The 15758-nt window shown below is 54.9% G+C and overlaps 1 protein-coding gene across 2 annotated transcripts; it reads left to right on the top strand.

The window, feature by feature from the left end:
• The first annotated feature begins 1639 nt into the window (after positions 1-1639).
• On the top strand, positions 1640-13942 carry PAK6 (p21 (RAC1) activated kinase 6). 2 transcript variants are annotated; one of them, XM_055537354.1, is made up of 8 exons: positions 1640-1843; positions 2709-3362; positions 8915-9412; positions 9519-9652; positions 10017-10143; positions 10233-10358; positions 10817-10951; positions 12388-13942. In XM_055537354.1, exons 1-8 carry the CDS (start codon positions 1640-1642, stop codon positions 12553-12555), a joined length of 2046 nt encoding a protein of 681 aa, XP_055393329.1. In that variant the 3' UTR covers positions 12556-13942. The 2 variants fall into 2 exon arrangements, with proteins under 2 accessions (XP_055393329.1, XP_055393330.1); XM_055537355.1 differs by lacking the exon at positions 10817-10951.
• Positions 13943-15758: the final 1816 nt, after the last annotated feature.

Raw genomic sequence — 15758 nt, forward strand, 5'->3', positions numbered from 1 at the left:
CTCCTAGATCTGTGACCTACTCCAGAACCTGTGAAAGTAACCAGGAAAATTCTGCTTCCAGAGCAGAAGCAAAAAAGAGAATGCCATGTTCTGATGCCATGAACATATTCAGTTCTGTGGATAGATGAATGATCCAAGCATTCAAGATACAAAACATGTCTTGTTGAAAGTGACCTTTCTATCTGACACAAGAGCCTACTGAGTGTCTTTTGCACACACACCCCCCACCCACGTACACACACAAACCCATTGAGCTATTTTGAGCCACATCAGATATAAAAGTATTTGAGTGGGTACCCCAACTGTGTCTTCCATCACATGTGGTCCCAGCCTAGGGCTCCCTGAAGGCAAGGCCAGAGCAGCACTTGGAAGGATCAGCGCTTTGCTTCTTGGGTCTCCAGTCTCCCTCACTCAGATCTGCATGCCCATGTCACTCAGAGCTGTTGATGGAGCTTAGTAGGGCCGTAGGTGGTGGTGGTTTAGTTGTTAAGTTGTGTCTGACTCTTGCGATCCCATGAACTGTAGCCTGCCAGGCTCCTCTGTCTATGGGATTCACCAGGTGAGAATACTGGAGTGGGTTGCCATTTCCTTCTCCAGAGCATCTTCCTGACCCAGGAATCGAACCCAGATCTCCTGCATTGCAGGCAGATTCTTTACTGACTGAGCTATGAGGGAAGCCCCTTAAGGCCTTAGGCAAACCCCCAGCTGCAAAGTAAGGGATGGAGGTTTGACTGCAGGGGATGTTTTGTATAGTCAGAGTTCTGAGACCAGAGAGAAAGGAGCCCAGGCGGAGGTGGGCTGTCTTTTCCCCCTAAGATAGTGGTCCCCGCCCTCCCCAGCAGTGCCCTTGGCTCAGGGCCTTTCCAGAATTAGGGCCAAGCACCTGGGGACCACGAGGGTCCTTTTAGCTTGGTCCCTGACTGGGCAGCATGCCTGTGAATCAGCAGCTTGCCTTTTTGTGAAGGTGCATGTCACATTTACAGGTTTTGTTTTAGAACCATCCTGGGACAAACCCGAGTTGACTGTGATATAAAGAAAAAACAAACAAAAACCTTTAATGCACAGTTGGATTCAATTTGCTAATTTTATTTAGGATTTTCTTTTATGTTCATAAATGAAGTTGGTTCACATTTTCCTTTTCTTGTACTAGTCTTATCTGCTTTAAGAATCAAGATCACGCTCACTTCATAAATGAGTTTGCAGGCTTTCCTCCCTCTTCCCCCACCCCCCTTTTAGCTCTTTGACGGTGGAATGATATTTGTCATGTCTTTGGATCTTATAAAAACACACCCCCAGAGTCTGCGTGCTCGGCAGGGGACTTGGCTCAGACAAGAAAACAGACACCTCTTTTCCATGTTTGTAGTCTGTGTTGGCTTATTTATGGGGCTCTTGCTACTTCTGGGACCGCTCTGTGGGGAGCTAGCCCATTCCCCCAAGGAAGAGGCCTGCGAGGTAGGGTAGGGGGAGCCTGGGCTGGTACGGGGGGAGGGGTGCCCGGGAAGGGAGCCTGGGTTGGTACAGGGCGGCTGTGTCCGGGAAGGGAGCCTGGGGCCCCAGCACACGCTGCAGCCCCCTATGCTTCCCTGGGGCCAGGCCCCATGGAGCCGGAGCTCAGCCTGAGCCTCCCCATGCAGGCACCATGTTCCGCAAGAAAAAGAAGAAACGCCCCGAGATCTCGGCCCCACAGAACTTCCAGCACCGCGTGCACACCTCCTTCGACCCCAAAGAAGGCAAGTTCGTGGGCCTCCCCCCACAATGGCAGAACATCCTGGACACGCTGCGGCGACCCAAGCCCGTGGTGGACCCTTCACGCATCACCCGGGTGCAGCTCCAGCCCATGAAGGTGAGGCGGAAGGGAGGGCGGAGGATGGGCTTCAGACCATCCCTCTCCAGGGAGGGCAGCTGGCAGGACCACCCAGGCACCTGAGGAAACGTGACAACCAGCTATCAGTTACCTTGTTTTCTTTCCCTGCTAATCAGCCTCTTCTCTTCTCCCTAGGGAGAAGGAGTCTGGTTTGAAGAGGAAGGGGTATCCCAACCCACAGGGTGGGAGGGTTGCCAGATTTAGCAAATAAAGATACAGGAGGCCCAATAAAATTTGCGTTTCAGATAACAATGAACAATCTTTAATTATGTCCCAAAGCAATATTTGGACCCGGGGCTCTCACAGACCAGGGGGATTACGTTGTGTAGGTCAGGACACAACGTGATGAAGGGCCTCATAGGGGTTGGGGTCAGGGCCCTGGCGGGGTTTGGAGGCCACAAAGCCCATGTGTGTGGAGGAGAGCGTTGGCCTGGAGCCTGTCCCCATAGAGAGCTCTTCATGCCCCCGAGAAGACCACAGATAGAGCTGGAGAACGGCAGCGAGCTCCAGGCAGGGTCTGAAGTCCCACCAGCTCCCCAGGCTCAGCCACCCACACCATCAGGCATGCTGGATTAAACACTGTGGTTACTCACCTGTCTGCCCTGTCAGACTGAGGAGCTCTTGAGCCCATGAGAATGAACCTTCCTCTTGTATGCCCACCCCAGCACAGACCTGGCCCTCTGTGAGCCCTAGTAAGGGACTGAAAAATTAAGGAACAGGTAGATGATGCAGAAAGCAAGGTCCTCAGGTGTTCCTCCTCCTCCAGGCCCCCCTCTCTGACCTGACCCCCCACCCTTCACCATGAACAGGAGGCTCACCACACTCTTCCTCCACCTTCCCGCAGACGGTGGTGCGGGGCAGCTCGGTGCCTACAGACGGCTACATCTCCGGGCTGCTCAACGACATCCAGAAGTTGTCAGTCATCAGTTCCAACACCCTGCGCGGCCGCAGCCCCACCAGCCGGCGGCGGGCACAGTCCCTGGGGCTGCTGGGGGATGAGCAGTGGGCTGCTGACCCAGACATGTACCTTCAGAGCCCCCAGTCTGAGCGCAGCGACCCCCACGGACTCTACCTCAGCTGCAACGGGGGCGCACCAGCAGGACGCAGGCAGGTGCCGTGGCCCGAGCTGCAGAGCCCGCGGGTCCTTCCCAATGGACTGGCCGCCAAAGCACAGTCCCTGGGCCCTGCCGAGTTCCAGGGTGCCACACAGCGCTGCCTGCAGCTGGGCACCTGTTTGCAGAGTTCCCCAACTGGGACCTCACCCCCTACGGCCACGGGCAGGCGTGGGACCAAGACTGCCAGGCATGGCCCCGAGGAGGCCCGGCCACAGTCCTGCCTGGTGGGCTCGGCCACGGGCAGGCCTGGCGGGGAGGGCAGCCCCAGCCCTAAGACCCAGGAGAGCAGCCTGAAGCGCAGGCTGTTCCGAAGCATGTTCCTGTCTGCTCCTGCCACGGCCCCTCCAAGCAGCAGCAAGCCAGGCCCTCCAGTGCAGAGCAAGGTAGGTCAGGCCGGGGCCCCCACTCTCACCAGGGTAGGCAGCTGGGCCCACTGCATCCACTGGGGACACAGGCCCTGCCCGCCTTTCCTGCTTACACGGTCAGGTTGGGGAAAGGCAACAGATAATCAACTGAGGATTCTACCCTGAACCAGCTGAGCACTCCTCCTCCAAAGGCTTAACACATGTGAGTCAGAGGTTGCAAGCCAGGTCACTTTGCAGGGGCTTCTGAGGGGCTCCAGTATGCCCCAGCTGATACTCCTGCTCTCTGGAATGTGTCTAGGCAGGACCACACAGGGAGGCAGGTACGCCCCCTGAAAAAGCAGCACTTTTAACCACAAGCCCAGACCCTCCCCTGCCCCCAGTGACCAGCAGCCCCTACCCAGGCCCCAGAAGAAGTAGGTGCTCTAGGACTTAGGGGACAGGGTCTCTCTGGCTCTCTCTCTTCTCAGATCTTCTTTTGGCCTCAACCCCCTGCTTCTCCCAGCGCTCTCCTGAGGTCAGGCACAGCCTCCCTGCACTGCTTCTCCCATAGGCATTCAGAAATGCCCTTCTCTAGTGAGGATTTCTTCCTCCTCACTCCCTCCCTTCCTCCCCTCCTTCCTGCCTGCCCTTTTTCTAGTGGTTGTTGCTCTGTTTAACATTTCTATAATTATTTTTTTTCATATTGTGTGCCCTATGAAAAGCTAGGGGATTGAATTTGCCTGGGTCTGGGAGCATCAGGAGAACCAGCGTTCAGCATGTGTGACAGTATCGAATGCATACATTTTTCTTGTTAAAAAGGAAACAGTGAATGAAGCCCTAACGGTGACATTTCTTGGCAGGCAGAGGAGAAAGCTTTGGCTTCTTCCATACCCTATGTATGACACGCCGTCCGTGGTGACAGTAACATCCTTCCCATTTGGCAGATGAGAAGACTGACTCAAAGAGTCAGCCAGGGGTGGGGGGCCCTCTGGGCTCACACCTCCTGCTCATGAAGGCCTTTTCACAAAGGCATCTTTTAGCTCCTTCCTAAGGGAGAGGCAGAAATGAGCTTAGGCCGCAGCACGAGCTTGTTGCTGTTTAGTTGCTAAATCGTGTCCGACTCTTTGCGACCCTGTGGACTGCAGCCCACCAGGCTCCTCTGGCCATGGGATTTCAAACCAGGCAAGAATACTGGAGTGGGTTGCCATTTCCTTCCCCCAGGGAATTTTCCAGACCCAGGGATCGACATGTCTCCTGCTTGGCAGGCATGTTCTTTAGCACTGAGCCGCTGGTGAAGCCCGCGAGGGTTATAGGTCAGATCTAAGAAATAACCACCACAGCAGCCTGAGTGACAGAGTCTCCCCTCCCAGATGGTGCCTCTGTGTCCCGCCTGAGCGTGGGGGACAGCCGGGTTGGGAGTGACCTGGACCCTCAACCCCTTCTAAGTCGCTGCCAGCCAGAGGAGGTCTGGGCTTCATGCCCTCCAGCCCCCACGGGGACAAAGGACAGTGGGCCGGGATCCTCTGCAGGGCTCGGTTTTGGGGAGGAAAAGATGAGATGTGGCTTGATATGTCATGTGAGAAAACATGAGTGCCTGTGAGCGGGTGGAGGGGTTTGGAAGGCTGTGTCCCTGGGGAGACATTCCCCAGAAAACTAAGGAAGGAGCAGGGCAGTGCATACCACCAGAAAGTACACTTAGAGGTTCTTGATGGAGCAGGGAGGTGGTTTCAGGGATTTGGAGAAAGGGGGTGTCAAAACTGGCATGCATGGCCCAGGGCTCCCTCTTGCACCCCACAGCAGGGGGCCAGGCCATCCCCCATCTCTGCACACTTCACCAGGCACCTACTGTGGGCTGCTGCTGCAGGGGGTGCAGTGTCTCCCCTGTACCTGTGGAGGCAGGTGGTGCTTGTCTGGCACTCAGAGACACCACAGTTCGCAATCTGGCCCCCTGGGCACACCCTTCTAGACAGATGTTCTCAAGCCAGGCCCCTAAAAGGCAGGGCCAAGACTGCCCCTTAGCCACTCTGGGTCCAGGCTTCTCAACCTTGTACCGCTGATGTCTGTAGATAATCCTTTGTGGTAAGGACTCTCCTGTGTATTGAAGGATATTCAGAAGCATCTCTGACTGCTACCCTCTAGATGTTAGTAGCACCCCTCAGATGGGACAACCCCAAATTCCTCCAGACATTGCCAAGTGTTCCTCAAGGGAAAAAATCATCCCCAGTTGAGAACTACTGCCCTGAGCTCTTGTGCCACTTGGTCTGCAGTCAGTCACTTTGACCAAAGAGCAAAAGAGGACCCAAGGAGGGACAGGAAGGCCAAGGAGGTAGACAGAGCTTGAGGGATTTAGAAATGGTCCCACTTAGTGGCAGAAAGGCCGAGTCAGAAAGACCTCAGCAATCTGCAAACCTGGGTTAAATACCTGCTGTGTATCATGTACTCCATTATATGCCAAGGACCCCTAGTCAGACCACTGCATAGAGGTCAGAGATTAGGCTGACCTGACCAGGGCTGAAGTCTGCTTCCTACTGAGTGACTCTGAGCAAGTTACTTAACCTCTCCAAGCCTATTTCCTCATCTACAAATGTAGATAATAATATTACCCATGGCTTAATAAAACAATCCACAGGGCCATGAGCATTAAATGAGATAAGGCACTTAATGCCCTTGTTAAAGTGGTAAGCCCTCTGTAAATGGCTTTATTATTTCTTAAATATTATGAGATGGCCTCTGCCTGTGCAGCCCTGACAGAACAGTCTCCTGAGCCCACAGCTGGAGAGCTCGGCCTTGTTACCACAGCCCAGGAAGGGAACATGGGGCAGCGATGTAACTCCACGAACGACTTTTCTTTCTAGTGGCTTCCTGCCCCGCAAGAGGCCTCAGTCACACAAGTAACTCCAGAATTAATCCAGAGTCCTTAATTAAGTCCACGTTTTGTTGCCCTTTCGCTTTCTTGGAGTGGTTTAACAAGCTTCACCCGGTCCTTTCTGGTGGCTCTGTGAGGTAGAAGCTCCCTCCTTGTGGAGACAGGCAGCAAAGCCCACAAAGGGACACTTGGGACCAGACCCTGCAGAGGTGAAGACCAAGCCTGGCTCACCACACCCGTGTCCTAGACCACATGGGTGCTGGCCTCTCCACTGGGTCCACCCCCTGTAACCTCAGGTCCTGAGCTCAGGGTCTCCGTGGGGGCCTTGATGGCAGGGAGGAATGAAGCCCCCTCCTCAGCCCCTCTGCATGGCCTGTCCCCACCCTCCTTGTGTCCACACATCCTCAGAGCAGAGAGCTCATGCAAGAAGCTGAGAGGCCGGAAGGAATGGGAAATTGTCTGCCTTCCTTAGAGATCCAGGGTGGAGAGAGGTCAAGGGCCAAGAGGATAACGTTGACGGCAACTTTAGGAGCTTTTCACGTCCCCAAGCTCCGCCCACACCAATGCTGCTCAGAGAGCACATTTTCTATATTAAATCCGCCTTGGCCAGCAGGCAGCCTTTTTACAGAGCCCTGGGCGCTGCTTCTGGGTGACAGCGCATGATACTTCTGTTCCTGGTTGTGGCCCCACAGCCTCAGTGGTGGCCACGCTCCCTCTACCCCTAGACCCAGCCCTCCCATGGGCTCCCCGCAGTCATGGAATCACAGAGCAGCTCAAATTGCGGTTCAAGCTCCTCCCACCTCAAAACCCAGTGCTAGTGTGTTAGCTACTCAGTCATGTCTGACTCAATGCAACCCCAGGAACCAAGCTTCTCTGTTCATGGAATTCTCCAGGCAAGAATAGTGGCGTGGGTTGCCATTTCCTCCTCTAGGAGATCTTCCTTACCCAGGGATTGAACCCGGGTCTCCAGGGCCTTGTTAAAATGCAGAGTCCCTGCTCTCAGAACCTACTGAGGCCATTCCCAAGGCCCAGGACTCTGCATTTTATCCAGCTCCCCAGATCAGAGGAAACTGGGGCTCAGAGAGGGGGACTGGCCTAGGATTCATGGCAAGACCAGAATCCGGGTCCTTTCCTGACCCTCAGCTGGAGGTCCCACTGCTTCACCACAACAGACTAGGGAAAGGCAGGTGAGGGTTGGGTACTGGCAGGGACATGGGACAGTCTACCTACTGCACAGATGTGCTCCCCAGGCAGGGGTGGAGTGGTCTCAGCAGTCCCAGGAGGCGTTCCTGCTCTTTCACCTCGAGGACTGAGCTGAAGCCAGGCACGGCCTGCCTGAGGCTGGAGCACGCCCAGCGGGCACATGGGACTGGGGCTGGCAGAGCAGCCTCAGCAGTGGCATCATGCACTTGCTCAGCCCTAGGCCAGGCCAGGCCAGGGATTGGGGTGGGGGCTCTGAAGTCCAGGGGGAAGGGATGTTGAAGAAGTTGAGAAGGCTCTGGCTGAGCCTGGTAAGACCCAAGGCCCAGACTGACGCATCCCAGCCCAAGCTGAGTGCTTGAGCAGATTCTCTGGAAGCTGATTCAGTTGTGAGGGTGAGGGAGGGCCAGCACCCTCTAGGCACCTAGCAAACCATCTATGAAATAGGCTCTGAGATGTTCTCAGAAGGTCCCTGTGCAGCTCCCCAACTGTCCCCCCAATAGGTCACTTTGGGGGATGACCCTCTCCAGGTGCCCTTGGGTGATGTTGTGTGGTACTTTACCAGCTTCTTGAGGAAAACCCAAGGATGGGACCCTTTCTTGCTGTGGCTGCCAGGAGGGCTGGAGCTGTGCAGAGCTCACTGGGGGCCCAGTCTGCACTCAGTTCCACCTTCTCTCCCTCACTCCCTGTCAGAGATCAGAAACATGGGCCCGCTGCCCTCTCTTCCTTGTTGGGGGATACATGGGAGTTGCATGTATCACCCAGAGGGGCTGCTCCAGGGAGCCCTTAGGAAACACTCTCACCCCAGCCCCAAGGCTTGTGTTTGGCCGGACCTACCCTCCTGACTCCACATCTCTCTAGTACCAAATCCCCAGTCCAGGGGACACCCAAGGACCGCCCGCCCCCGCCCCCCCAGCCCCCAGGTAACATGGCTGTGTGGCTCACAGCACAGACACGCAGACTCCCCATTGTCAGGAATGAGCAGGACTATCAGACCTCAACTGGAGCCTTCCTTCCCTGCCCTGGGAGTCAGTCACAGCTGCGCTGCTGCATTCGCCGCCCTCCACCCCATGCCCAGGGCGTCTTCTGCCCACCTGAGCCCTTGGGTGGGAGAGACACAGCTGTGAATGCCTCTGACCCAGATTCCCTGTGCAGCCCCACAGCACAGAGTGGGGATCGCCTCCTGGTGGCCTCCCTGGGGTCTGACTGTCCATCACCCAGGGAAGAAATACCCAGCCCAGAACACTCCAGGGACCTAGCTTTGTCTTCCCAGGAGGGGCAGAGTGGATATAAACAGCTGTTATTTTTTCTGCTCACCTGGGAACACTGGGGGTTGGCTTCTTAAGCAGGACTGTGGTTTGACTTCAGTTCCATTTGAAAATCTTTGCTTGAGGCACCTCCTACATTCATCTGATGCCCTGCCTGACCCTACACTTGTCCAGAGGTCACAGCGGCCACCCCCTGTCCCTGGGAAGGGTGCTCCAAGTGCTCTCACAGCCAACCTTCCTTCTGTTTGTTTCTACAGCCCAGCTCCTCCTTCAGACCGGCACTGAAAGGCGGCCCCTCCAGCCTGGTGGCCAAGGCCCAGTCCTTGCCCTCAGACCAGCCCGTGGGGCCTTTCAGCCCTCTGACCACCTCGGATACCAGCAGCCCCCAAAAGTCCCTCCGCATGGCCCCAGCTGCCGGCGCTCCTCCAGGCCGGTCTTCCCCGGCGGGGTCGCCCCGCACCCGGCATGCCCAGATCAGCACCAGCAACCTGTACCTGCCCCAAGACCCCACGGTAGCCAAGGGCGCCCTGGCTGGCGAGGACACGGGCGTCGTGACGCATGAGCAGTTCAAGGCTGCACTCAGGATGGTGGTGGACCAGGGTGATCCGCGGCTGCTGCTGGACAGCTACGTGAAGATTGGCGAGGGCTCCACGGGCATCGTCTGCCTGGCCCGGGAGAAGCACTCGGGCCGCCAGGTGGCCGTCAAGATGATGGACCTCAGGAAGCAGCAGCGCAGGGAGCTGCTCTTTAACGAGGTGGGAGGAGAGGGTGTGGTGGGCGTGTGGCTGTCAGTGATGGACCTTCGGGAGCAGGGGCGCTGGGGGAGAGTGCCGGCACTCAGGCATCCCCTCCTGCCCCCAGGTGGTGATTATGCGGGACTACCAGCACCTCAACGTGGTGGAGATGTACAAGAGCTACCTGGTGGGCGAGGAGCTGTGGGTGCTTATGGAGTTCCTGCAGGGCGGGGCCCTCACAGACATCGTCTCCCAAGTCAGGTGGGCAGCTGGAAGGGCGGGGCACCGGCACTGGCTGCCCCACTACTCCCTGGCAGGGCTATCAGATAGCATGAGTCCCAGATGATTGAGGTACCTGTCACATTGTCCTGAGCCATCCTCCCCACGCCCATCGGCTTGGGTAAACCAACCTGGGGGGTCTTAGGGGAGTGAGGAAGACACTGGGTTTCCAGCCTAGGCCCAGGCCCGTTTCCACCAGGGCTCTGACCTGACTCGGCTCCCCCACACATTGCCAAGGAGCTATGGGGCCCAGTATTGGGGCACCCACTCTACCCAGCCCCTCTGCCCAGCCGCCCTGCCAAAGCTAACATTCTCTTTTGCTGGTGGCCATGCCTTCTACATCCAGGCTGAATGAGGAGCAGATCGCCACTGTGTGTGAGGCTGTGCTGCAGGCCCTGGCTTACCTGCACGCCCAGGGTGTCATCCACCGGGACATCAAGAGCGACTCCATCCTGCTGACTCTCGATGGCAGAGTAAGCCCTGCCCACCCTGGCACACCCACCACCCCCTTCCTGGCTCCCTCACCTCTCATTCCCTTTCCTCCCCCTCGCCCTAACTCCAGGTGAAACTCTCGGACTTCGGGTTCTGTGCACAGATCAGCAAAGATGTCCCTAAGAGGAAGTCCCTGGTGGGAACCCCATACTGGATGGCTCCAGAAGTAATCTCCAGGTCTCTGTATGCAACTGAGGTAACCACTCTCTCCAGCCCCCAGTCCTCCCAGAAGGGGCTTGGAGACACATGGTTCTTCTACTTGTGGTCCTCCCCAGAGCTTCCCACCAAAGATTGCCCCCAGTTCTTAGGTTCCCGCTTAGTCAGTCCTGTCCACTGGCCCCTTTTGGATGGTTCTTCTCTGGCCTATGACTTTGCTGCCACAAGCTGGCCCCCAAATGCTCTCCCCCAAGCCCAAGGGCAGGTCGGGGTGTGGCCAGGCTTCCCTGTGTGTGATGGCCTTTCTAAGAGAGCGGCTGATGGCTGTGACCCTGCAGCCAGTGGTCACTTAAGCAGGGCACTGGGCGGGTGGCCAGGAAGGAAGCCAACTCACCAGGGAGACCTGGGACCTGCTGCTCCTCTCTGCTTGTAGCCCGCTGCTCACTACCAAGGGGCCAGACTCTGGCCAGTGGAGTCAGGGACATTCTCCTCTTGCAGGTAGATATCTGGTCTCTGGGCATCATGGTGATTGAGATGGTGGATGGAGAACCGCCTTACTTCAGTGACTCCCCGGTGCAAGCCATGAAGAGGCTCCGGGACAGCCCCCCACCCAAGCTGAAGAACTCTCACAAGGTCAGTCAGCACACAGGTGTGAGCCTGCAGGTCCTGTTCTTCCTGAGGCTTTAAGGATCAGAGCCTGGCTCTCAGGCCCAGCTGCACCTGGGTGTGGAGCCTAGTCACAAACTCTTATGGTCACTCTGACAAGTTTCCACCTGCAGGCAATGACAGGAGCCGAAGAGAACAGAAGCAAGGTGTGGCAAACCCTGATGTCCTGGAAAAGAATCTAGAAAAACTAACTGAGCAGGACCCCCCTCTACCCCATGTGTTGGGGAGCTATACCACAGCACATGTTCCCAGTCCATCACAGAGAACTGGCTTGCCCTCCCCGGCAGTGTATATCCTAACCACATCTAAACCAGTTTCCCCTTAAAACCAATGTTCGTGTGTGTGTGTGTGTGTGTCTGTTAAACCTTTTTCTGCCAAATCCACCCAAACCCCCAGTCCTTACCTGTGGGTACCCCCTGCTGGTGGCCAGCTCAGCACAGAGCTGCAAAATGGCACTGCCATCTGGTGGCCAGAGCAAGAAATGTCCCAGAGGGTTGAAGCCGGGTGCCTAAAGGGCAAAATAGACTGAAGCGACTTAGCAGCAGCAGCAGCAGCAGCCCAGCTGGATGAGAGGACAGACAGGAAACACTTTGAGACAAATGATCCTTAGAGCCTGCACTCCTGACCCCTAGACTAGCAGATAGTTCTAATTGGCTAATTCCCCAGAGGATGCAAGTTTCTGTAACAGCCTAAGACTCATCCTTATCCTAAAATATTTCTCAGAATGAACCGAGGCAAGACTCCTTGATTTGTCAATGAACTAAGTCAATGAACCTTGACTTAGACTCCAAGGCATCGAGCAACAAAGGAATCTTCTTTTCAGGTCTCACTTTGTTCTTTTCTAGTTTTCAAAACACTTCTTCATCCCTGACCTCTTTTTTTTTTAATCTTCACTAAAGCTCTATGTGAAAGACAAGGCAAGCAGATATTACCATTAGCCTATTCTACAGATGAGAAAACTGAGCTGTAGAGAAAAGTGCAACTTGTCAAGGATTAGGGATGGACCCAGAACTGGATCACTGGCACCTTTCCACAGTCTGAACACTGAGAGCCCTGAGAAGCAGCGTAGTAGATGGGCTGTATTGGGAGCCCAGCTCTCCAGGTACCCTAATTCCATTGTTCAACATCACTCCTGTAGGTGAACTGGCCACTTTTCCTGGACTAATGCTGATTTTCTTTGGTTGTTGTTTAGTCGCTAAGTCATGTCCCACTCTTGTGATCCCATGGACTGTAGCTTGCCAGGCTTACCTACCTGATAATCCAAAAAGTGCTGAGCCTGGGAGGAACCAGGAAGTAAGAAACAAGAGAACATAAGGCTTTCATATGATGGTGGAGCCAGGCAGATTGGGTCACCCCAAAGTGGCTACCAGCTATAGCTTCCTCTCACTGCCCTGCCTCCACAGGTCTCCCCAGTGCTGCGAGACTTCCTGGACCGGATGCTGGTGCGGGACCCCCAGGAGAGAGCCACAGCCCAGGAGCTCCTGGACCACCCCTTCCTGCTACAGACCGGGCTGCCCGAGTGCCTGGTGCCCTTGATCCAGCTCTACCGCAAGCAGACCTCCACCTGCTGAGCCCAACCCCAGAGTGCGCCTGCCACCTGTGCCCACAGGCAGGGGACACTGGGCCGCCAGCTTGCCAACAGGCCTGCCTGCCTGCCTGCCTCACTCTCTCAGTATTCTCTCCAAAGATTGAATGTGAAGCCCCCAACCTACCCTCCTGCCCCTCAGCCCACTGGGCCAGGCCGGACCTGCCCCTCAGTCACTCTCCCTCCCAAGAGTCCCCAGTTGCCTTTGGGATGATGGAGACCCCTTCTGCGGGATGACCCTTTGTTATTTGCACAGGGATATTTCTATGAAACATGGAGACCAGCGCTTCTGGCCACGGCGGCCAACACAGCAGAAAAGGCTGCTGCGGCTCTTTTTTATATATAAAACGGTAGTTGTAAACGAGCGTCCCAGGTCACCCAAGAGGCAGACTGCCTGTCTTCACTAGGATGTCTGCTGTTCTCAGCTCCAGCTCCAAACCCTGGGGTCTGAGAGGGCCACAGGGAAGGCGTTTATTGCCCGAATCCACCTTCCTCCCTTTGTGTCTGACTTCCTGAAGTTGCAGTTCCTCCTACACTGGCTTCCTGACCCACCTGTGATGACAACAGGCCCCTAGCACAGCCAGCACCCGAGTGTGAGCAGCCCGCTCGGAGGATATGGGTGAGGGAGGGGAATTTTCTGGGTGAAAGAGGAAGGAGGCAACTAGCAGTAAAGGTGGTCTCACTTTACAGGGTGTGTGTGTGGCAGGGCGGGGGGAAGGTCACCCATGGCTGGCTTCGGTGAGGCTTCTCCATCTTTTCTCCCACTAAGTTCTGCTCTAAAGGCGACCTGCCTGGCTTCCTATCTCTTAAATCCCAGGTTTCTACCTGACCAATGAAGAGGTCTCTATTGTCAAACATATCCCAGGTGCTTGGCAGTTTTCTCCTGTACTGTGGAGTCTGAGAGCCAGGGACCAGAATGGTGAGAGAACAGACTTTGTGAGCTTCATCTCAACAACCAGGTCATCAGGGACCCGCTCCTTTTTGTGTATGTGCGGGGGACCGGTTCTTTTCAAAATCCTGGTCTGGGGGAGGTGAATCAACTCCCAGGGGCCATCATGTCACTGGAGTGGGCACCCCACCTGTGCAGACGACCCACCCCTAACTCCTCCTCATATACCTGTCTCCTTGTCCTCCCAGCCTTCAGGGCTGTTGTGAGACAGGGAATCCCAGGGAAGAACTCCAAGTGTCTGGAACCTATGTAGATAATATTTTTAGATTCCTCTGTCCCTAGAGCCCTGCTTTGGGGCAAAAAAAAAAAAAAAAAATTGCAAGAACTTTTTTTTAAGGGTCAGAGTTTTAAAAAACAAAAGCATCTTCCCTTTTGTGAATTGTTTGCACTTGTGCCTGTTTTAAATTAAACTGAGTGTTCAAAACCTCTGGCCTCCCTGTTGTCTCTGGGAGTATAGCCAGGCTGTCTTCAAACTAGACACACTATAGTGGGTGTCCAGGATGGTCCCCCTTCCTCCCTGACGTGAGTTCCCCAATGGCCATCCTGAGTCACAGAAAATCCAACTCTCTGGTGGCAATGAGGGCCGAGAAGGAGGGAAACAGGAAGTGAAAGGCCCTTGGGACTGAATGAGCTGAAAAATAGACAAAGCTCCTTCCCAGGGGAGAAGAACTCAACCCAGAAAGCCAGAGCCATGGGCCGTGCTTGCTGCCACCACGGGGGCTCTGGGGCATCCACCAGGGATAATGACCACTTTCTGGAGCAGCGTCTCCCTTTCCCCGTTTGCTTCTCCCACCCCTGGAAAGTCAGCTGCGGCTCTCCTCAAGATGCCTACAGGAAGTGGCCTGGAAATGCCTCTAGTGAGAAAGCGGTCTCTGTTTTGGTTCTCAGAAAGGAAGGAGACCATGAGGAGCTGTGAAGAGCGCAACTGGAAATCAAGAAATGTGGGTCTTTAAACTTCTAGCTCTGACACTGATTCCAGCACTTCCTTCCTGAGGTCTCATCCTACCCTCTCTCTGTAAGGGTCACTGAAACTTCTTACCTAGGAGGAGCAAGGAGTCCCACAGGAGTCCCACAGACTTTCTCCCCACAGCTCGTTACCGCAACCCCACCTAGACAGCTGCCCTGGTCTGAGGGTCCCAGTCCCACCAGCTCAGCAGCACCTGATTCTTACCTCCAGGAGGCAGCCACAGTGGGCTGGGCAGAGAAGGAGGCTGAGAGAAGTCGGGACCGTCCCCCTCCCAACGGGAGCCCACAGTCAGGAGAGGTTGGCAAGGCAAAAAGACACCAGTCCTCTTAACTGAAGAACACTGGATTTATTAACTGTTCCTTTGAGTTCTAAGAGTCCTTCCACTGCAGTGTCATTCCCAAAGCATGTGCATTGTGTCATTAGCTTCACACACAGACCAGTTCTGAGCTTCCATCAGCTCCAGTGGCACAGGTGACTTCACAACAATGAAAGCAACAAGAATTTGCAAAAGCAAAATGTTTCAAAAAGTCTCTGCTAGACCAGAGTGAGCTCAAGAGGACCCCAGCCTCAATGTTCTGGGGCTGACAATGAGAGGAAGTTCAGGAGAGCGAATTGTGGTGAAACGTCGAAGTTTTGCACAGAGCTGGGCCAGGTAAGTCTGCAAGAACAGCAAGGCAGTCAAAATACACAGTTTAGTTCAGACAGGAAAGATCTGCTGTGGTTTTTTAGAAACAGCACTTTGAACCATCAAACCCTTGGCAACTCCACAGAGAGGAGCCCTCGAAGTTGTTTACCCAATAAAGAGGACCTAAGGTGACCTTCAACCAGAAATCCCCATGTCAGTGACACGTAAAACATGACAGCACCTTCAACACAACATGCAACCCAGACCCACGTCTTCAATGTGGTATTTTGAAGAAGCCAAAATACTTATATTCTTACACCATTAAAAACTTCATAAAAATTAAACAAAGTTGGAAAAGGATAAGTGAGCAAGCAAGGATCAGGAAAAAAAGGAGTTTGCACTTGGCACATCCAATTACCACCCGCATCCCACCCCAGATCCTCTCCCTCTGGCTTTCCAGGTGCTTTTTCAGAACTTTTCAGTTCACCCGCCACTCAGACAGTGGGACTGAGGAGAGGCAGATATTTAGGGAGAGAAGAGTGGGGAAAGGGCAAAACACCCCAGAAACGAAAGCAAATCTCATCAGAAGAAAACAGTGCAGAATCAGTAGGCCCCAAGGTTCAGAAATCACAAAGGACTGGTTGGAAG

The sequence above is a fragment of the Bubalus kerabau genome, chromosome 10 (assembly GCF_029407905.1).
Source record: "Bubalus kerabau isolate K-KA32 ecotype Philippines breed swamp buffalo chromosome 10, PCC_UOA_SB_1v2, whole genome shotgun sequence".
Taxonomy (NCBI): domain Eukaryota; kingdom Metazoa; phylum Chordata; class Mammalia; order Artiodactyla; family Bovidae; genus Bubalus; species Bubalus kerabau.

Bases quoted from the DNA above. Each gene is read 5' to 3' on its own strand.
- PAK6 (XM_055537354.1), top strand. From the start codon at position 1,640: ATGTTCCGCAAGAAAAAGAAGAAACGCCCCGAGATCTCGGCCCCACAG. The intron at 3,363-8,914 runs GTAGGTCAGGCC...TTGTTTCTACAG, and splicing joins GCCCTCCAGTGCAGAGCAAG to CCCAGCTCCTCCTTCAGACC. The intron at 10,359-10,816 runs GTAACCACTCTC...CTCCTCTTGCAG, and splicing joins GGTCTCTGTATGCAACTGAG to GTAGATATCTGGTCTCTGGG.